The following is a 23,047-nucleotide window of genomic DNA, read 5'->3' as shown; positions in this document are numbered from 1 at the left end:
AGAGGAACGAAGAAAGGAGAGAACCGGGAGGGGTCTGGGGTCCAGACACAGGCTTTCTTCCCACTGTGGTTCTAGTATGTTCCACATTCCCTCTCCACCACTCACTCCCTTTCCAGAGGGCAGGGAGGGACCAGTCCCATCAGGGCACCTGTCCTAAAGCCGCCCTCTGCTGGGTTGAACAATGTAACCCAGGCCCTGCCCTCTGCTCTCTTTAGATAGTGAAAGGCCTGAAATACATGCTGGACATGGAAATTGGCAGAACTACTTGCAAGAAAACCAAGCACCCCAATCTGGACAACTGTGACTTCCAGACCAACCACACCTTGAAGATGGTAAACAAAGGGGCCTCACTCCTCAGACCCCTCCCCACTTTCCTAGCCCCACCCCCTCGCCATGGCTCTGGGAAACACTCCTTCATCCTTTCTCTACCCCCACAGTTCCAGATTTCACTCTTGAATCCAGGTCTCCCAGTGTCCAACAGGATCCTACAGATACGGCAGGCATAGAGGGGAGACCCCCTCCTCAGAGGCGCATCCACATTTGGGGGCAGGTTAGAGCAAAAAAAGACCTTTCAAATAATTCAGAAATGCATATACATAAGCAGGGGGAAACCAAATGCAGCAACATTTAAGAATTTGTAACTATAGGCAAAAGTATATGTTCTTGAATTATTCTCTCAATGTCTGTAGGTTTGACATTTTTTCACAAGGACCCTCAGGGTATGGAGAGAACTCCTCAGTAAGGAAAACGCACATGCATGCACACACACACGTGCATGCGCACACAGGCAGCAGCACTGGAAACTGCAGAGCTGCGAGTGGCAGCCTCAGCGAGGCGGGTGGTCCCTGCCTGTGGCAGGCAGCGCGATTCTTAGGGTGCCCTTCTTTGTTTCAGATCCTCAGTTGTTACTCTGAAGTCTGGGTCATCCCCTGGCTCCAGAGGTTCGAGGTGCCCGTTCTCCACTGTCACTGACGGCCTCTCAGCAACACCACAGCTGCTGGCACTTCTGAAGTGGTATCTCTGGGCAAGCAGAATGGAAGTGCCCACGGGCTCATTACAGAGTAACTGGGATGGAAGCGTGGCCGCCCCACAGTTAAAATAAATACTTCGAATTCTCTCCTAAGCTAACTCTGTTGGTGCTGTGTGCCTGGATTCAGAGTCTGAACATACAGGACTGGGTCCTCCAGTGGAAACGTTCTGGGCTCTCAACTCCTGAAGGAGCCCCCCCCACCCCACCCAGGCCCTGAGTCCCCGGTGCAAGCCCAAGGTCTATCCTTTCGTCCGAATACTTGCACTCTGGACGAAGGGACTCAGCTGCTATGGAGCACCTCGACCTTTCATCGATGAAGTTATAAATAAACATGAATAAGAACTGACCATCTCAAAGCAATGGCTGCTGCTTTACCTGTTACAGGGCCTCAGGAAGGCAAGGTGGGCGGTGAGGGGCCCCCTCACTGAGGGCCTGACCGGTCCAGGTGACTTCCACAAAGCGCCCAGGGCTTTCCAGCCTTTAGTCCATGAACACAACATACTGGAGACCAGAGAGCCAGAACCAGGCCAGCCTATATCCATACCATGAACCGGCAGGGTAGGGGCACCCCAAGAGGGCATCCACCTGCCAGCTGTGCTTCCTTCTGACGGGGGATGTCCACTCAATCCTCTCAGCTGCCTTAGAGACTCAGCAAATGCACAGCTGTGTCTGGGCAAGTGGGTATAACAGGGTACTGGGATAATATCCCACACATCCCCACTCAGGAGGAGCATCCCCCACAGAGATTCCCCTAAGAGAGGGGGCACCCACACCCACAGACCCACCCAGAAGGGAGAGCACCCCCACACACAGGCCCAACTTATTTCACATAAGAGCTTTGCCCAAAATGAGCAGGACAGGGAGCACCCCCACACACAGACCCACCCAGGAGATGAGACCCCCACACATAGACCCACCCAGGAGATGAGACCCCCACATACAGACCCACCCCAAGAGGGAGCACCCCCACACACAAACCCACCAGGACAGGGAGCACCCCACACACAGACCCACCAGAACAGGGAGCACACCCACACATAGACCCACCCAAGAGATGAGACCCCCACATACAGACCCACCCAGGAGAGGGAGCACCCAGCAGAGGAAGCACCTACACACACACAGACCCACCACTGAGGGCACAGGAGGAGACCACCCAGGGTCCGTGTAAGACAGGCTTCGCGCTCACACTGGAAGGGTGTAAGACTGGACCGCAGAGCAGAAGCCCAGGACATGCCAAAGCCTGAGAGCCCTGAGGCTTCACTCAGAGAAGATGCCCCCAGACATCCCGTGCCAGTAAGCCTGGTGCAGATGCAGGCCCCCCTTTGGAAATTCTTCCTCCCAATGCCTTCTTCAAACTATGGGCTGGTACAAAATATGTTGTTGATTTAAAAAAAAAAACAAAAAACACATAGACCTGGATCATTCACAGGAAAAAGGAAATCCGCATTAAAAATGTATGGCAATGGGCACACGTCATAAACTTGATCAACGTGAATAACCAAAATGACCCACAGCTTCCTTCAGTGATGACAGAAAACTATGATTCCAAATCCTCAATGTTTTTTGCTGCCTTGATCCACCTCCTTCTGGTCATTTAATTCTGGGAAAGGGGTAGCAACTATGACACAAAACATTTAATTTATCCTATGATTCCAAAGGCCCCTGAAGGCAATCCTTTCATAAAGAAAAGTGAGCTCACTCAGTGCTGTTGACCCCCTACATCAGTGGTTCTCAACCTTCCTAATGCCACGGCCCTTTAATACAGTTCCTCATGTTGTGGTGACCCCCAACCATAACATTATTTTCACTGCTACTTCATAACTGTAATGTTGCTACTGTTATGAATCGTAATGTAAATATCTGATGTGCAGGATGTATTTTCATTGTTACAAATTGAGCATAATTAAAGCATAGTGATTAATCACAAAAACAATATGTAATTTTATATGTGTTTTCCGATGGTCTTAGGTGACCCCTGTGAAAGGGTCGTTCGACCCCCAAAGGGGTCGCGATCCACAGGTTGAGAACCGCTGCCCTACGTGAACAAGATGGCAGGAGCACCAACCCCAGGAGCATAAGCCGGGCGGGCTTCAGAACACAGCTCAGGGGGGCCTTTGTGACTTGTGCAAGATAATGCAGCAAATGAGGAGGACCCCAGATTCTGAGCTCCCAGTTAGTCCCCACTTACACTTAAGTACAGACCAGAGCTCATCAAGGCCAGGCCTGTCCTAAAATTACTCAGACCTCCAGACAGCCCCACCCCGCTGGTTTAACAGGCAGCTCAGAAATGAGAACTCACACGAAGGAAGCTGTTGGGAGAGCTGCCTCACAGCCTCACAGCACACCTGCTAGGAGCTTCATTTGAACCCTCTTTCCCCGCCTCTCCTCCCCACCACCGCCCCTGCCCAGCCCGAAGACTTATGGGCTAACCTTCCCTCCTGGCAGGGAAGAGAAAGCCTCAAACCCCATCTCAGAACTCTCTTTGAACCCTAACCTATACCCACGATTTTCACACCACCACTTGGGTCCAGGAATTGACTGCCTCCTATAAGTTGACAAAGTCTAAGAACTATGGCAAACCAGCCAAGACAGAAGCCAGTGGACTATGTACCCCAACCTCAGGCTTCTGCAAACCCTCCCTCCCTGAGGTCCCCAGGGCCCAAATTCCATGTAGAGAGGGGCTCTGCTTTATAATGCACCCACAGTTCTATCACCCCCAGCCCCAATCTGTTTTATGCAGTGTCCCTCACAGAAGTAATTGCTTGTCTTCAAATACTCAAACCTCCCATGGTGACACCAGAAGGAAAGGGGCTGGGTGGCAAGCCAGGGTGAAGCTGCCTTGTAAGTGGGAAATCAGCAGCTGGCGTACCTTTGTCCCCCCGAGATCTGTGTCTACTAAACAAACCCCCGGAGACATTTTGCCCCAGCTTCCTGGAGAGTAGGCGCTGCGTGCACTGACGGTGTGGGCTCCGCCCAATGTTCCCATCCTCCTAACTCTGACCACGGTGAGAGACTGTTCTCTCGGGACTCAGGACTCAGCACACCAAAGCGTCACCGGGAAGGAGCCAGAGGGCCCTGCAGTGGGTTCAAACAGAGGAAACCAAGCCCCACATGGAGACAGTGTACTGACCACAGGTGGCGGATGTCAACCAGTGACCTCAAGTCCTGAATTGTAAACCCAACTCTACCTGTTTTTAAAAACTCATCAGCTTTACTCTCCTCAGAGGAAAGCTGTACCATCATCTGATGGTACTGTCATGGAGAACATGCAAAGTTAAGTGCCCAGTATTCTAAGACACACTAGAACTATGACCAAAAAGAAGCACTTTCTCAAAACCATCAAAATTCTGTCAGTCCTGTCCTAAGTGACCTAGCTTTCCCTGGCCATGGCCCTCCACCCTCCTCCCCAAGCGCCCTCGGCTCCAGACATTCATGCAGCCTGCACCTCTTGAGGTTGCAGATAAGCTCAGACTGTGATGAAAGTCTCACCAGTGCCCATGGAGACCACCTCTGGAAGTGTAAACCACAATAAGGCCCAGTCCACCCCAGGGAGCTGGGAAGCCCAGGGAACTCTGCCCTGCAGCCAGGATCTGACCCTCAGGCTGGGTGGTGGCCACCTCAGAGCCAGGCCCTCACGCCACCCAGTCCCGTCTCCCAGCTTCCCCAGCAGATTCCACAGTCACAGAACAGATCCTGGCTCAGTTGTGTGCTGGCTGGGACTCTGGACAAGTCATTTACGCACCAGCCTCAGCTCCTACCTGTAAAATGAGGCCCTATCTCCTTGCATCGTTAAAAGGTCCAAGTACATGAAAACACTTTCTAAACTGTAGACCATTCTGCAAGTGTATAGTCATAATAAAAATATCAAAATGGGTCTTCTGTCCTATAAAAAGCAGTAATGAGTCGTAATGGGGTTTTTATGATAGATAATAAAGAAGCACACAGTGAATGAACAACTTGATTTAATTTTAAAACCATGTTAGTAATTCACATTAGAGCAAATCCATTTTGTTTACAATAAAAGCGTATCACATATTCAAACCTAATAAGGTTATATTTTGCACCTCACCATGGCGAACTACCAAATAAAATACAGGAAATGACACTTTGAGACAAGAAGTCAACATCTAATTCAAATCAAGACTCCTTTGCTGAAAACTGTGAAAAGCAATTTACCAGCTTCTTTGTAACAGTAAAAATTAAGCACTAAAAGCAAAGCCCTTTCTTCTCATTCAAGAAGCCTACTTAACACCCAGCTGGTGTGGCTCAGTGGTTGAGCGCCAACCCATGAACCAAGAGTTCCCTGGTTCAATTCCCAGTGGGGGGTATGCTGGAGGCAGCTGATCGATGTGTCTCTCTTTGATGTTTCCATCTCTCTATCCCTCCCCTTTCCTCTTTCTCTAAAATCAATTAAAAAATATTTTTTTAAAAAGACGTCTACTTATTTAGGCCCCAAACATTTGAATTGATTTTTGTAGAAGAACGACGGGGTTTTACCCCATTATTCTTATATACTTGCTATATGGGGTACAACATTATCTATTTAAAATATTTAATAATCACTACTCAATTTCCTTTCCTATAAAGTTACATAAATAGTAAGGTATTCATCTGAGACAATACGGGTTGCACCACCTAGACTGAAGCCAGTCTTTGACTCAGTTCTACTGTTGCTGCATAAAGCCGGCCGGAGGAGGGTGGCAGAGATGAGGCCACCGCTAGACTCCGGACTTCCTTCCCCCGAAATCAGGCTGACCAGGGCATGGGCGGAGCTGGCTACACTGGAAAAGGGAGGGAAGGGGTTGGAGGCCAGCCAGTGTGACAAGACACAAAGGTTCAGATTTCACCACAGCTCTCAATCCCCGTTGAACTGTATCATTACCTATTAAAATACTGTCCAGTCAAGTTCTTAAAAACTATCCCAGAAGCCCAAACTGTCCTTCAGGACCTTTCTTCAGAAACAGGCATCAGCCCCACTCTGTAGGTTGGAAAACAGGGAGCAGTGTGCTATCAACTTACCCAAGAATGAATCAAGGCTGGAGGCAATGGCCTGAGGCCGCTGCTGCCCCCTGAGGGGTCCCCAGAGGAACTGCTTGACCCTAAAACAAGATCCCAGCTAAAACGATCCTCACATCAGCACGGGTTGGAGTCAGATTTCAGTCACTGATAATTATATTTAAAGAAGAGAAGAAACTCCTAGGCAACACCATCACAAACGGTTAATCAGCATAAACGTTTATTTAATTATCATCACTACAGAGGTCTCCCTGACAAAACTATGACCAGTGTGTAGACATAGAGCAACTTTGGGCTTTTGACACTGCAGCAAATATGACATTAACACCCATACTATTCACACCTGTGGGTCTAGAGGTGAGGAACAAAGGTGTGTAAATAGGACTGCCCCAAACTCACCCAGCTGCTGGGTCATTCATTCGTGTGGTAGGTTGTTCAGAGAGTAACCGGGTAGTCCTCTTGGAGCTTTTGAAATCATGCTTCTCCTATGCACTTACTCAGATCCCTGCCTGTATATGACAGGACTCAGGAGTTTTTTTAAAACCCTGTTATGAGCCGGAGGAGGTTGGGGGTGGAAGCAATGGGAGGAAAAGGCCAGGGGTGGAGGCCGGGCCCTGCTCAGCTCTGGAGAAGTCGGGCTGAGGTCGCGCTTGCACAGGCACTTTGCACTGAGCACTCCTTGCCCTTCCGTTGCTCCTCCCCATAAGCAGGCATTACCCTGTTTTATAATGAAGATACTGAGGCTGGCAGGACAGAGCCAGATGCCTGGACAACTCATCTACTGCTCTATCCATCAAAACTCTGAGGCCTGCCTCAAGTGCATGATGCCCCCCAAGTCCTAGAGAACTACCATACTTAGAATTTTTTAAGAGAAAATGGCTTTACATGAACATATCTTCCAATGGCATATGCTATGCTTCCCTCTAAGTGCAAAGTCAAACCCAGGTGAGTCTGTCCTGCAGGGGCACATACCTCCCCAGGGTCACACCACACTTCCAAGGAACAGTGCTACAAGTGAAAAGGGCTGTGTCCATGGTGCCTCCTAGACCGGGTGGTGCCATGTGCCAACTCCTGGCACAGCCACGATCAGGGCTGCCACCGGGTGGCTAAAGAGACTGAAGGCTGAGTCTGCAGAGGAAGGGGGACCTGAAGGAGCCCAGGTAGAGGTACCCGTCATGTTCGTGCGCTTCGCTGATGTAGGTGGCCACCTGCCCATCAGGATCGTGCAGACTTCTCTGGATGGTGCCGCTGCTGCTGAGTTCTAGGGCAAGGCTATACCGTGGCACAAACTTCATCACCGTCTCCTGACTAAACAGCTGGAAGGGAAGCACAGTGTGAGAAGTTGACCTACTGACTAAAGAATGTGACCCTTTAAAAACAAGACAACAGGCCCCCAATGAAATCACAGATAGTAAGCCCACGTCACCAAACCAGGACTCATTTATTTACAGTTTAGGCTCCCCCAGAAATGGAATCTTAAGCCAGTCAATCAGGAATCAGTCCCTGAGGAGCACTAGTTAGGTCCTCTGCCTGACAGTCCTGCGCCCCCTACAGGAAAGTGACCTTGCAGCCACCAACATGGTTTTTGCTCAGTGGGAATCCTTGTTCCTGTTCCCTTCTGCCTATAAAAGTCTCTCCTTTTGTACAGCTTCTTGGAGCTGCTTTTTATCTGTTAGATTGCGTGCTGTCCAGTTCATGAATCATTGAAAAAGCCAATAAGCTCTTTAAAATTTATTCTGTTGAATTTTATTGTTTAACAGACCCCACGGCCCCTCACCATCCAGAAAGGGCCCAGCTCCTCCAGTAACGAGGAAGCCATATAGGGCAGAGCCAGGTCAAACCAGTTCCCTACTCCCAGCACCAGGCCTGTCCCACAGCAGGTCTCCCCCAGCCTTGCCCCTTCCCTGGAGGAAGTTAGGCCAAGGCGCCTCCTGTTACTTGCGTACAAGAGGCAAGGCTAACCCAGCACAAGGACAGTGGCTATCCAACACCCTTATGCGATACCCACCAATCCTGCAATGTAGGTACCTCTGGATGCCCTGGCTGAACACAAAAGCACAAATCACATATGAGGAAGACACAGCGTGACATCAACCCCAGAATGCCGGCTTAAAACCAGCACAGCCTGAAGGGAATAAATGCCAAGCCCTCTGATTATATTTAAGATATTTCAACTGTGCAAGGTGCAAATGATGGAGATCTGAAAGCAGTTCACGTTAAAGACAAAAACCTCAGCAGTCCCTGCCCTATGAGACACGAGGCAGCGCTAGGCCCTCCTGCAGCCAGTGCGGAGACCAAAGACGCCCACGCCAAGCAGGCACCTCCAGGAGCCTAGCCCCTGGCTCGGCCGGGCCAAGAGGCTCCTGGAGCTATTGAAAGGTTTTAGCAAAGAAAAACATGGTGAGATACATAAATTTCTGGCAGAGCAGAAGGATAACATGTAGAAAATGATGACAAAAGACACCACTGCATAAGAACAGCAAATGAAATCAATAGGCAAAGTTCAGCCTTCTAATATAAGGGGAAATAGCCACACAATTACAAATGACCAATGAATAATGTCGCCTAGTCACTGGAAATGTTCAAATAGACATACAAGTCAAAACTGTGGTCTAGAAGGTTCTATAGTGATGGATCAAAGTTGCATTACAGCTCAAAATATTCCATAAGGCTTTCCAGGACCCATGAAATCCCACCTCCCTTCAGCCATAGGTCCTCCTCTCTCCATCTTGTACCTAAGAGATCTCATCCCTTCTCTTTAGTTTAACTAGTCACTTTCCCAGGAAGCTCTCAAATCTCTGCCTCTATTTCCGATGCCCAGAGCTAAACTCCTCACTACCTGGGAATTTCCACCTGGAATTTCTAACAGCTCTTCAAACTCAACAGACTCCCCAGCTAGGAGATGGGGCTCCTGACACCAGCTGCTGAAGCCAGGAACTCAGCCCTCACACTTAATCCCTCTCTCTCCAGCCTACAAGCCAGCACCCAGGGGTACTGTCATCTGTTGTGCATTACCAACCCCTCCCTGGGCTCTGCCCACGCCTCTCCTGGCCACTCTAACCACCTCCACACGGGCTCCCCGAGCAGTGGAACCCTCCTACAAGCTGTTCTCCACACGGCAGCTAGTTATCTTTTTACAACCTTCTTTGTAACACATTACTTCCCTCTCAAACAGTTCAGTCAAGAAGCAGCTTGAGGGGCAAGTGAGGCAGGTGTGTGCAGACATACAGCAACTTTTGCACTGAGCAAAAGGGGAACCCCAGTGGCCTAGTCCAGGGAGTCAGTCTGAACAGGGTGAGGGAGAGTCCTCACTGAGGGAAGGGAAAGGACAGTGACTCAGAGTAGGGGGTCAGAGCTTAAGCAGGATGAGGAGGGTGTTTACCTGGACAAGCTGTGCAAGTACCAGAGCCCCTCAGAAGAAAGGCTGGCCCCACAACATGGCCACGAGGAGGGAGAAGGCCCAGGCTGGTGCTAGAGCCTTAGCAGAGACATGTGACAGGGGACAATGGCTATAAATTGATGACATTTGGGGAATCTGATCAAATAGGTATGAAGGATAAGGGGATCCAGGTTTCTCACTAATAGAAAAAGGAAATACAAATACAAAAGGGAGAAAACTAGAATAGACCCTGTGGTATTAAGCTGGATGTAGGGATACCAGCTTTATTTATGGTTTTCAATTTAAATAAACAGATGATAAATAAATGTAGGTGTAAATGTGTGTATGTACATTGTATATACGTATATGTGCATACATGTGTGACTACACATGCAAAATACATTCCCTGCTTTGTCCATGAGAGGGCCTGGGAGCAGTTATGTGGCACTTAGCCCCAGATCTCCTCTAGAAGGAACAAGGCTCCTTGAGGAAGTGGCTGATTCCAGAGCTGGGGTGGGGAAAGGATGAGATGAGCCAGGAAGTGAGGAACCACCCCAAGAATGATAGGTGCATGTCCAAAGGCCATGGAGCTACACTGAAGGGCTCTCAGTGGCCACAGCTGGACAACCTAAGTATCAAAGTAAATAATGATAGCCCTGCCGGTGTGGCTCAGTGGCTGAGCGCCAACCCATGAACCAGGATGTTTCAATTCCTGGTCAGGGCACATGATGGGGTTGTGGGCTCAATCCTCAGTAGGGGGCATGCAGGAGGCAGCCGATCAATGATTCTCTCTCATCACTGATGTTTCTCTCTCTCTCTCCCTTTCCCTCTCCCTCTCCCTTCCTCTCTCTGAAATAACAAATAAATAATGATAGTAACAGATTATATAACCCACTGAGTAAAATAGGTAACCATAAGATAATACTGATATTTACTTAGTTATAAAGTGCCTCCCCACAATAAATAAATTAAATAGTATTAATTAAAATAAAATTTAAAAAAGTAAAGTGCCTCCCCACAAAATACTCATTAATTACAGAGGAAAAAAGGGTGGCTTCACAGGGGAGAAGCCTGGCATTCACCACCGAATCAGATGAACTCCAGCACGGGACATGGTGGCACCAGCCCCTCCTGCAGGGCACACTGAAGCCCAGCTGCACTCTGTGGTCTCTGCCAGAGATGCATACCCCGACTCTATCCATGAGAAACACCTGCACCCAAATGGAGAGGCTTCCTGAAATATAACTGACCTGCAACCTTCCAACAGGTCAAAACTGGGGAGCTGCTCCAGACCGCAGGAGAATGAGGAGGTGTGTTGGCTGGGAACCATGTCTGATCCTGGGCTGAATAACCAACGACATCACTGGGGCAATCGGAGCAACCTGAAGGGGCTGCGCGGCTGGACAGCGGCAGGCGTTCATGTAACTCTCCTGTCTGGGCAGGTGGTCTGAGGGAGAGTGCCCTTGTTGTAGGAAATACACTAAGTGTCTGAGGGGCATCAGGCAACAACTTACTTGCAAACAGTTCTTGAAAAAAGTTCTTTGTGCCTTTCTTGCTTCTTTTCTATGTCTAATATTGTATCAAAAATAAAAAATAAAAATCCCCAATGACTTTGCTCCCATTTTGAATAAAATCTAACCTCCTACAAGGCCGGGATCCTCACCTGCTTCTCCCACTGCTATCGTCTGTCATGTCTCAGGTCACACACAGATGCTGAGCTCTCCTGCTCAGGGACCCTAACCATGTTCTCCGTCACCAGGAACACATCCCACTGCTCCAGCTCTCTCTCATATTTATGGTCTCAGCTCTCGAATCACTCATTTATTCAACAGAAACTTCTGAGTGCCTACTATGTGCCAGACACTGTTCTCAGTGCTGAGAATAAAGGAGTAAACTAAACAGAGAAGTACCTGCTCTGATAGAATGTGATGAAGCACACATTCTATCAGGGAGAGACAGCACGCACCACCGAGGGGCCACATCCTGGCTGAAGAAAAGCTAAGAGGGCCAAAAACTGAACACTTACTACACTCAGCTAAGGGCAGTATGTGCATATTCGCATTATATGTTTTCAGCACGTAATGAAATGCTATTATTCTTCCCACTTGACAGATGGAGAAACTGAAGCAGAAAGACCACATCTGGTCAGCTGGTATGATCTTTGAAACTCTTCTTCTCGCCACTCTACCCTTCTGCCTCCTCGTAGATTCCAATGGCAACAGATGTTGGCTCTGAAGTCAGCCATACATAGAGGAGGATGTGTTCTTTCTGAACTGATCAGGATTTGCTACATTGACCGCTAAACTCAGAACAACACTGAAGGCCATGGAACAGCCTGACCGGGCAGGTGTATGCAGCCCCTCACTGGGGCCCAAACACAGGGCCTGGCACCACATGGCCTCAGTAATTGCTGCCTGCTACCTTTCAGGACTTTAAGTTAAAAATATTTTAATATCTATGCAAATATTCAATATCAATTTCAGATACTATTCAGCCTATAAAAAGAAGCTTTTCAGAAAATAAAATTTCTGTATGAAGGAAGTACCTGTATCAGCAAGTGACTCATCCCCACTGTAAAATGTGCTTTACATTCGGGGCATTTCATGGAAGCCACTGGAAGAAAGGGTAGGATGCTCAACATTTAAAGGCTGAGTTGAATGGTCTACTGGCCATTGGCAAGGGTGAATGATTTGTTTTAAATGGGAAAGAATCGGTGTGCTAAGATGTCAAAGGGCAAAATCCTGTGGAGAGGGGTGACTGGCAGGAAGTTCCAAGAAGGGAGGAGGGAGCAGGGCAGCATGGGTCCAAGGTGAGTGAGGTACATGTATGGCCACAGGAAGAGGCACCTGGGAACCCTTTGAGGAGAAGCAGTGTCAACTGCTAACAGGGAGGGGAAGGCCAGGATCCAGGGTTTGGAGGAGAAGAGAGACATTAAAAAGCCATCTCAGAGCAGGAAGAGGGAGGCTGACAGGCAGGGTAGAGACACTAAAAAGTCATGATGGTGAGGGTGATGATAAAAACACCTAGACCAGAAAACCAGAAAAAAAAAATCAAAGGGTCCAAATGTTTAAGTTTCATGTCATGATGAAGAATGAAAAGTGTTTAAGGAAATCACTAAAAGTACTAAATATTACAAGCAGAACTAGAATTTTTAGAGCTATAAATCAAACTAGATCATAATTAGATGCATCTTCTAATTATAGTTTTGAATCTTAGAATTATAGTTTTCAGTTACCTTAAAAATCATCCTTTTAATATAAGGTCTCTCGGATAAGAAATCCAACATTGAAAACCCAGGGTTGGGGCGAATGCTCGACATGCAGACCCAGTAACCCCCGGAGCTGCTGGGCCGGATGTTGTCTGGGAATCCAGGCAGGTTCTCCACGAACAGGTCGACCCCTCCCTTCATCAGGCCAGACACGTAGACTCTGAAAAAGTCACCCAAGTAGGTATGAGCAGCAGCCCCCCAATTTAAGGAAAAATTTTAGCCAACCACAAAATTAGTCTTGGTTCCAATAAGTTTATGGAAACAACTATAATATGTCCATTATGAAGAAAAGTGCAGCTGCTGAAAGAGGCGCTTGAGCACTGGGCCCAGCTAGATGCGGTTTAGGGAAAAGACCCACCGATAGGCAAGGCACGTGGATGTGCATCAGCATTAAATTAAGACTCTCCCAGACGGCGACACTCAAGTAGGTGAGACATGCGGGAAGAAAACACACCCTTGAGTGTGATGTTTGTCATCACACAAAGGAGAAGGTGCCCTGTCGATTCTCGAATTCTCTCAACTGACACCTCCACACCCACCCCGGGCACAAGGTTCTCTGGTGAACAGGCCGCTCAGCAGATGCCACACGCACCTCCTTATCCTGGCCATGGTTGTCTCTGCCACCAGGACGAAGTCCTCGTCAGGAGAAAGCTGCACTCCGTTAGCGAACCGCAACTGGTCCAGTAAAACCTTTACTTCTTTGGTCTCTGTATCGTACTCCAGCAGGCTGTGGGTGGCAACACCAAAGGGTCACGCCGGGAGTCCACAACCCCCCTGCTGGGCTGGAGCCTGGCTCACCTCTGGGCAGGGGCCTGCGGGAAGGGACTCAGCCTCACACTGGAGTGACAAGGCCCCTGGAGGCCCCCTGCTCAGACCTGGTCCCAGGCTGGCCCCTAGGAGCCCTTCCCCACCCACGGCAGCCCCAGGCATCCTCTTCCAGACATCCCCCAGTCATTCTCTCACTGCCCGGGAGCAGGCTCAACACCACAGGGCCACCATGGCTCCAGCCTCACATGAGTCCCCTTTAGAGAGACGACCTAAAACCCAGGCCTGCCGGTATGTCTCTCCCAGACTGCCCAGACCACATCCTCACACGAACAGGCCTATTTTTATTCATCGCACCAAAGAGAAAGTAAGGTCCCCTTGCTCTGTTCTGTTGCACCCATCACCCGTTTCCAGAGCCATTAAGGTCCTATCTGAAATGCTGAAATATTATGCTCAGAAACACTCCAAAGACTCCTAGAAGCAATCCACTCTACTAAAGCTACCCTGCCTGACTGATGATCTCACTGAGCAAAGATGTGAAATATACACTCACCGCCCATCATCAGTTCCCTCCATAACCAGAAGCAGAAAATCTCGTCTTTGCCATTTGCTGCTGGAATCTGTAAAATAAATCTTCCTCCCATCCCGAGTTATTGTAAGGTCGTTCACAAAGGCCATTTTCCGCCCCTCGATGGGTGTGTCGGAGGACAGCAACAATTTCACTTCACCTGAAGTGCAAAGAAGAAAAGGAGAAGAGGAAAGAAATGAAGGAAGGAAAGAGAGTGACATGCTTTTGTTCTAAGAACTCAAATCACAATAATTTTGAAATATTAATTAGCCTGATTTAAAAAGAAAAACTAAAATAAACCTCTCTAAGCCATATGTCAAAAGATGCATTGCTTCTTACAATAAAGTGTTTTCCATTCTTTCATCAGTTAGCTGATGAATACTTTTAGACTACATTAAAGCAAAACCCTTCCTCTGAGGATGAGGAACTTTCTTTTATCGAGATCAACTGACTTAAAAGTTTAGGTAAAAGGCAACACTCGATTTGTTTGTTTGAGAGAAATATAAAATGTTCTATTCATCTGCTTTTAAATAAAGAAATAAGAGTAGCTCGGTCAGTGAGGCTTGGTGGATTGAGCGTCATCCTATGCACCAAGAGGCTGCCGGTTTGATTCCTGGATGGGGCACATGCCCGGTTTGCGGGCTTGATCCCCAATAGGGGTGTGCCGGAGGCAGCTGATCAATATTTCTCTCTTGCTAATGTTTCTATCTCCCTCTCTCTCTCCCTCTCCCTACTTCTCTAAAATCAATAAAAAAACTATTTTTTAAAGAAAGTAGTAGGTTTTTTAAATAGTAGAACATTTATTGAGTGTTAAACTTTTTCCATGTATATCACTGAAATCCTCACAACAATCCCACAAGGAAGGCTACTACATTATCCCTATCATGGATGAGGGAAATGTTCACAGAGAGACTAAGTAACCTGCATAGTCACACAGCCAGCCAATGGCATGGCAAATCCATGCAGTTGGTCTGCATTGCCCGGACCCAGGGCCCCACACACCATCCACAATAACAAACTCCTCCATGGTACGACCCTCCCCTGCCAAAGCACATACAGCGAATGTTATGCCACTGGTCAAGATGACATCATGACCAGTCAGGGGAAAGGAACGGGAGGAGAAGCTAGAGAAAGAAAATGAAAAGACATAGACAAAGGATAAGGATAAGAAAAGACTGAGAGGCAGAAAATAAACAGGAAGACAAGACGTCAAGAGAAACACAGGAGGCCCAGCCAGCATGGCTCAGTGGTTGAGGGTCGACCTATGAATCAGGAGGTCATGGCTCAATTCCCAGTCAGGGCACATGCCTAGGTTGTAGGCTCGATCTCCAGTGTGGGGCATGAAGGAGGCAGCCGATCAATGATTCTCTCTCACCACTGATGTTTCTACCTTTCTCTCCCTCTCCCTTCCTCTCCAAAATCAATAAAAATATTTTTTTAAAAAGAGAGAGACAGAAAAATAAAGATGGATGGAGGAGGTTTAATAACCTCCTCTTGAGACCTGTGGCTAAAATACAAACACCAGAGGAAATTAGGGTGCTGACTAAATGCACACAAGTAAGGATTTGTATGGTGCTTATGCTAGCTGATATTTGTAAGGCGATGCTTGCAGTACTATTCAATGAGTAAGAAATATCAGAGTCTCCAGCTGACTGCACTGAACAAATTCTCTTCAGTTCACTTATGCACATATTGTTTAAAAAATCTGAAATCATCACAGAAGGAAATAAGATCTTGTCACATACGTGTCCAGGGATTCACTTCAAATAGTCCCTTGTATGCGTCAACCACAAAAAGGGTCCCATTGGGCCCCACGCGGATGCCCAGGGGTCTTCCACAAGTAGGCTCGTCATCTCGGGTTTCTAGGAAACAAACGGACAGGAATCAGTGGCTGGTCTAAGAGTCTGCCTGTGCCCCCATTAGTGTGCAAGCACCTCATCCCACCATTCCTTCCTAAATTTATGCATATTTCTATATAACATGCTATGGGATACAGACCCACACCCCAGTATTCCAGCTCCTAGAATTAGGACAATTGTCCAGCAGGTCCAGAGGGACCACCTGAGAATCCACGTCTGGACATTTACACAGCAACTGGTACCCAAGAATCATGTTCACATCAGCATCCCAAAACTTGAACAGTTAACACAGGATGTCATCAGGACCCAGGCCTCGATTCCAGAATCCCCACAGAACCTCAGGAGCTGGGAGGTTCATCCCAACGGCCTGATCTAAATACTCTGCCCATCTAGTAGCATGGTTTTCTCCCCGCCTGGCATAAAGGGAGAGTTCTATTTTATTCCTTAGGTTAACTCTCTTGCTCTACTACCTATACTCTTTTAAAACCTTTGGGGCCCTAGCTGGTGTTGCTCAGTTGGTTGAGTGCGGTCCCTTGCACCAAAAAGGTTGCAGGTTCCATTCCTGGTCAGGGCACATGCCTAGGTTGCGGGTTTGATCCCCGGTCCGGGTGTATGCGGGAGGCAGCTGATCAATGTCTCTCTCTCACGTGAATGTTTCTCTTCCTCTCACCCCCAGCCCTCTCTCTCTAAAATCAGTAAAACATATCGTCAGGTGAGGATTTTAAAAAACTGTGGCAATGCATATTTCCTGCAGGGTACCCACTGTGGGGTGCTTGCAATGGAATGCTGACAGCAGATGTTCACTGCAGGAGTGCTTACAACAGGATGCTTCCTACAAGGTGCTTACTGCAGAGTGTTCACTGCAGACGCGGCTACAGCAGAAGGAGGGCACTTACAGCCAAAACATGGAGTGGAAAAGGGCAGATTAAAGAACCAAATGTAAAGTATGAGTCCACCCCATATAACCATGGATGGCTCTGAGTATCCATGAACAGAAAGATATCTGAAAAGTTATTCACTAAAATGTTAATAACAATTACATCTGAGAAGACTCTGGGGTGATTTTTACTTTCTTCTTTGTACTTTTGTGTTGTTTGCATTTCACAATGAAAATGCATCATTAAAAAAAAAAACATTTCAGCTATTAAAAAATGATAATAAGAAGAAGTCAGGGCTACCAGTGCTTAAACAATAAGACTTTTCTACTCTAGTTTTCTAAAATTCGAGTGACTTCAGGGTATTTTCACTTTGAATGACACTGCTGAAATTCCTAAGAAGCTAATGTAGGAATCACATTTAAGTATCCAAGTAATGACAAAGCTGTCTGCTTTGCTATGGTAGCACTTCAACAAACCTATTAATTTTCAAGTAACCTTAAAAGTGAGCATGGGCCTCTGCAGAATGGAGAGGAGTGGAGCTAAGAATAAGCAGCAGGTGCCATGGCCACTGCCTCGCTGGGAAATTGCAATGAAGGGTGACAACCAGGCACCGTGAGGCCCAAGGACCACCAGCAAATGAAGAGCATGTGATAACACCCAAATCAGCCTATCACCAGATGATCGGGGCTCTTTTTCTCCGAGGGTGAACCTGACTTACGGTACATAAGGCCATTTTGCACCTTTCTGAATGACGAGACAAGACATACATGGGGAGGACTGTGACTGACTTACTGCACGGGCCCGACCCAAACCGGGCGATGGTATCTACTTCACCGTTTTCAATTTTTATGACCCGGCCATCTGCGGTACCAGTAAATATCACATCTGTTTAAAAAAATAAAAAGAATAAGAGTGTTACTGAGTTGGCCTAAAACTGTGATCATATTACCTTCTTCTAAAACATATGTGGCTTATTGGCCATTTTCATCTCCAGAGAAGAAAAGGCATTTCTGAAGATGAAGGAGAAGTGATGTCTGGGGGAAAAAAAGTCCTTAAAATGTGCAGCAGTAAAATTGTGGGGTTTTGAGGCATCTGCCTGTGGGTTTGAACTAACACTGAAGCAAGGGTGCAGCAGACACCAGGCAGTGATAAAACCATGAGGATTTTCTACTTTCAGAAGAGTACAGGCTCGTGGGCTAGCACTCAGGGCACGTGCTCATGTCCGCCTCACATCAATGTCTGCTGTTGAGGCTGATCAGATCCAACTAAAAGAGAAGAATTGCTAGGAGGCCCCTCAGGATAAGATTAAAGCACAATAGGTGCTCACTTCAGCAGCACAAACACTAAAATTAGAAAAATACAGAGATTAGCACTGCCACACACAAGGATGACATGCAACTTCATGAAACATTACATCGTTTTAAATATTTATTATAAACTCTAGGGCAACCACTAAACAAACTATAACAGTAACCAATATGCTAAGAAAAAACAGAAAATAGAATGTACCACAAAAACTACAAAAGGTAAAGAGTAGAAGACAAACTTAGGAGCAAAAAATAAGGTCAATGAATAAAAAGCAGTAACAAATATGGTAGGTACTAATCCATCTGCACCTGTTTGTACTTTAAACATCAATGGTCTCAATATGCCAAGTAAAAGACAGAGACTTATAAGTCAGAGTAGATTAAAAAAAAAGTACTCAACTATACCCTGTCTATAAGAAACTCACTTTAAATATAAAGATTCATATAAGTTAAAAACAGAGGACTAGAGAAAGATGTATCACGCTAACACTAAACAAACAAACAAAATCTAGAATAACTATATTAGAGCAAGGAAGTTGTCAAGGGGGAAAAAATGACATTATAATGATAAAGGGTCAATTCTCCATGAAGATACTTTTAATGTGTATGTGCCTAATGACAAACTGTCAAAATACATGAGATAAAACTGATAGGACAACAAGGAGAAATAGATTAATCCACTATTAGAGTCGGAGGCTTTAGCATCCCTCTATCAGAAATGGAGAGGTCCAGCACCCAGAAAATCAGTAAAGATATAGTTGAACTAAACAGCGCCATTGATCAACCGGATATAATGAATACCTATCAGCTAGGTAATGCAAGCATACCAGAATATACATTCCTCTCAAGCTCACATGACACATTCACCAAATTAGAACACATTTTGGGGAATCACAAACACACCTTAACAAATTTAAAAAGCTAGAAATTACATAATGCCTACTCTCAGATCACAATGGAATTAACCTAGAACAGAAAGATATCTGGAAAAATCACAAAATACTTAGAAATTAAATAACACATGGGTCAAAGAAGAAATCTCAAGAGGAATTTAAAATTTTTTGAACTAAAAATAAAACACAATTTATCAAAATTTGTAGAATGCAGTAAAAGCAGTAATTTGAAATTTTCAGTACCAAATGCATATATTAGAAGAGAAATCTAAAATCAATCATCTAAACTTCCATCTTAGCAAACCCCCCAAAAAACAAAATTAAATCTAATATAAGCAGAAGAAACAATAAAAATTGAGCAGATATCAATAAAATTGAAAACAGAAAATCAATAGAGAAAAATCAACAAAATTGAAAACTAGTTCTTTAAAAAGACCAATATTGATAATCTTCTAGCCAAAATAAGAACAAAAAAGAGCAAATGCAAATTATCAATCTCGGAAATGAAAGAGGGAACATCGCTACAGACCCCAAAGACATTAAAAAGATATTAAAGCAATATTATGAACAACCCTATGCCCCAAAATTTGGTCATCTAGATAAAATGAACCAATTCCTTGACAGACACAATCTGCCAAAACTCATACAAGAAGAAATAAGATAATTTGATTATGCCTATATCTATTAGAGAAAAGAACCAATAATTAATAACCTTCCAAAACAGAAAACACCAGACTAAGATGGGTTAACCAGTGAATACTACTACCAAACATTTAAGGAAGAAATGGTACAAATTCTCTATAATCTCTTCCAGAAGACAGAAACAGTGGGAATACTTCCTAATTCATTCTTTGAAGCCAGCATTGCCCTAATACCCAAACCAAAGTCATTATAAGAAAACTATAAACCAATATTTCTCATGAACAAAGATACAAAAATTCTCAACAAAATATTAGCAAATCTAATCCAACAATGTGTAAAAAGAATTATTCACCCAGCCCTAGCTGGTTTGGCTCAGTGAATAGAGCGTCAGCCTGCTGACTGAAAAGTCCCAGGTTTGATTCCAGTCAAGGGCACATGCCTGGGTTGCGGGCTCGATCCCCAGTAGGGGATGTGCAAGAAGCAGTCATCAATGACTCTTTCTCATCATTGATATTTCTATCTCTTTCTCCCTCTCCCTTCCTCTCTGAAATCAATAAAAATAAAAAAATAATTATACAACCGAACAACTGGGACTTATCCAGGATGCTTGAGCCTAGTTCAGCATTTGAAAATCAATTAAGTAATCCACAACATTAACAGGCTAAAGAAAAATCACATATTAGTAGATGCAGAAAAAGCATCTGACAAAATCCAATAGCTATTCATGATAAAACTTTCAGCAAATTAGGAAGAGAGAGGAATTTTGTTAACTTGATAAAGAGCGTTTATTTTTTTTTAAAAAAAAAAAACAACTACAGCAAATATCCTTAATTGTGTCAAACTAGAAGCTTTCCCACTGAGATAAGGAATAAAACAAGGATGTCCCCTCTCACCTTCATTTACAATATTGTGTTAGAAGTCTTAGCTCATGCAATAAGACAAGAAAAAAAAGAAAGAAAATCAATACTAATTGGGAAGGAAAAAATAAAATTGTCTTTGTTCACAGATGACAAAATTCTCTATGTAGAAAATCCAAAAGAATAAACAACAAAACCTCCTAGAACTAATAAGCAATTATAGCACAGTTGTAGGATATAAGAATAATATACAAGTCAATCACTTTCTTATATATACCAGCAGTGAATAAGTAAAATTTGAAATTAAAAACAGAATACCATTTACATTAGCATCCAAAAGAAGGAAATATAGAGGTCTAAATATAATAAAATATATAGAAGATCTATATGAGAAAAACTATAAAACTCTAATGAAAGACCAAAAAAATAGATAAATGAAGAGATATCCCATGTTTATGGATATGAAGATTCAATATTGTCAACATGTCAGTTCTTCCTAACTTGATTTATATATTCAAAGTAATTCCAATAGAAATCCCAGCAAGTTCTTTTAATATACATATCTGCAAACTGATAATAAAGTTTAAATATAGAAAAGCAAAAGATCCAGAATAGCCAATACTATACTGAAGAACATCAGAGGACTGTCACTACTTGACTTCAAGACAGCCACTTTGGAAGACAATTTGGTGGTTTCTTACAAAATGAAATACATTCCTACCACAAGATCCAGCAATTGTGATCTTTGGCATTTACCCAAATGAGTTGAAAACATGTCCACACAAACATCTACATGCAGATATTTATAGCAGCTTTATTGATAACTAGAGGCCCGGTGCATGAAATTCACACATGGAGGGGGAGGTTCCCTCAGCCCAGCCTGCACCCACTCCAATCAGGTACCCCTCAGGGGATGTTCGACTGCCAGTTTAGGGATTGGGCTTAAATCAGCAGTTGGACACCCCTCTCACAATCTGGGACTGCTGGCTCCTAACCACTCACCTGCCTGCCTGCCTAATTGCCCCTAACCCCTCTGCCTGCCTGCCTGATCACCACTGCTTGCCTGCCTGCCTGCTTGATTGCCCCTAACTGCTCACCTGCCTGCCTGATCACCTGCCTGCCTTATCACCCTAACCACTCTGCCTGCCAGCCTGATAGTCCTCTAACTGCTACCTTGGTGGCCTGATTAATGCCTAACTGCTCGGGGAGAGAAAGAGAGGCAAGTTCTGATCAACGGCTGCCACAGAAGCTACGGATCAGACCCTGCCTCTCTCTCTGCAGGGCTCTCTCCGGGCCTGATCTGCAGCCCCCTAGGCAGTCAGTGCTGGGTCCAGGTGCTTGCAGTGGCCCAGTCAGTGCTGGGTCGCCATGGCAACCCAGCACTGATTTCCAGTCTGGTCAAGCCTTTGGTTGTTATGACCCTGGCTCTTTATTATATAGACTAGAAGCCCAGTGCAGAAATTCATGTACCAATGGGTTTCCTGGGCCTGGCTCTCCGACATCCCCCAAGGGGTCCCGGATTGTGAGAGGGCGCAGGCCAGGCCAAGAGACCCCACCCATGCACGATGGGGGCAGGGAGAGACATGGGATGTTGGTTAGCCAGGGAGGAACCGCAGGAGGGCTCCAGGGAGTGTCTGGCCCATCTGGCTCAGTCCTGATCATCCGGACCCCAGCAGCAAGCTAACCTACCAGTTGGAGCATCTGCCCCCTGGTGGTCAGTGCACATCATAGCAAGCAGTTGAGCGGCCTTAGCATATCACTAGCATATTATTCTTTGATTGGTTGAACAGGCAACCAGACACTTAGCATATTAGGCTTTTATTATATAGGATTGCCAAAACTTGGAAGCAACCAAGATGTCCTTCAGTCAGTGAACAGATAAATAAACTGTAATATGTCTAGGAAATGGAATATTATTCAGGAATAAAAAGGAAAGAGCTATGAAGGCATGAAAAGACACAGAGGAACCTTAAATGCATATGACTACTGAAAGAGGCCAATCTGAAAAGCTGCATGCTGTATGATTCCAACTATATAAAATTCTGGAAGACGTAAACTATAACAGCAGTAAAAAGATCAGTGGTATCCAGGACAAGTCGAGGGGAGGGAGGGATAAATAAGCAGAGCACAGAGGATTTCTTAGGACAGTGAAATTGCTCTGTATGATACTAAAATAATGAATGCATGTCATTATACATTTGTCCAAACCCACAGAATATTCAACACTAAGAGTGAACCCCAATGTAAACTATGAACTTTGGGTGATAATGTGTTAACTGTAACATATACCATCTGGTATGAAATGCTAATAATGGGGGAAGCTGTGCATATGTGGGGGGAGGGAGTATACGGAATATTTCTGTACTTCCTCTTCATTTTACTGTGAGCCTAAAACTGCTCTAAAAAATAAATATTGTTTTAAAATTAAAACACATTAATTGGTGATTGATTACTCAAGTACCTCCTGGGGCTGATGCCTCCCTCCAATGTCAGCAACACGCCAGCCATCCCTCAGGATAACTTCCAAGTGAGGCAGCAGCAACGAGTCCCTGGGGGCCTCCCTGGGGTTCCCACCTGCTGGA

At 45.6% G+C, this 23,047-nt stretch overlaps 2 protein-coding genes across 3 annotated transcripts in view; one reads left to right on the top strand and one right to left on the bottom strand.

Annotated features, from left to right (window-relative positions):
* CST7 (cystatin F) overlaps positions 1–1,760 on the top strand; it is an 8,786-nt gene extending 7,026 nt beyond the window's left edge. Inside the window, exons 3-4 of the mRNA XM_006755244.2 lie at positions 216–332; positions 895–1,760. Coding sequence (XP_006755307.1) covers positions 216–332; positions 895–972 — 195 coding nt within the window. The 3' untranslated portion in view covers positions 973–1,760. The remainder of the gene's footprint in view (positions 1–215; positions 333–894) is intronic.
* A 4,487-nt stretch (positions 1,761–6,247) lies between these two features.
* The window catches only part of APMAP (adipocyte plasma membrane associated protein), a 55,952-nt gene continuing 39,152 nt past the window's right edge, over positions 6,248–23,047 (bottom strand). For both annotated transcript variants that reach the window (XM_006755243.2, XM_015558432.1), the window contains exons 4-9: positions 17,559–17,651; positions 15,775–15,891; positions 14,015–14,189; positions 13,289–13,423; positions 12,664–12,856; positions 6,248–7,365 (exon numbers count right to left, since the gene is read on the bottom strand). In XM_006755243.2, coding sequence (XP_006755306.1) covers positions 7,156–7,365; positions 12,664–12,856; positions 13,289–13,423; positions 14,015–14,189; positions 15,775–15,891; positions 17,559–17,651 — 923 coding nt within the window. In that variant the 3' untranslated portion in view covers positions 6,248–7,155. The remainder of the gene's footprint in view (positions 7,366–12,663; positions 12,857–13,288; positions 13,424–14,014; positions 14,190–15,774; positions 15,892–17,558; positions 17,652–23,047) is intronic.

Source organism: Myotis davidii, unplaced genomic scaffold (genome assembly GCF_000327345.1).
Source record: "Myotis davidii unplaced genomic scaffold, ASM32734v1 scaffold733, whole genome shotgun sequence".
Lineage (NCBI taxonomy): Eukaryota > Metazoa > Chordata > Mammalia > Chiroptera > Vespertilionidae > Myotis > Myotis davidii.
This window is presented reverse-complemented; position numbering and strand designations above follow the sequence as displayed.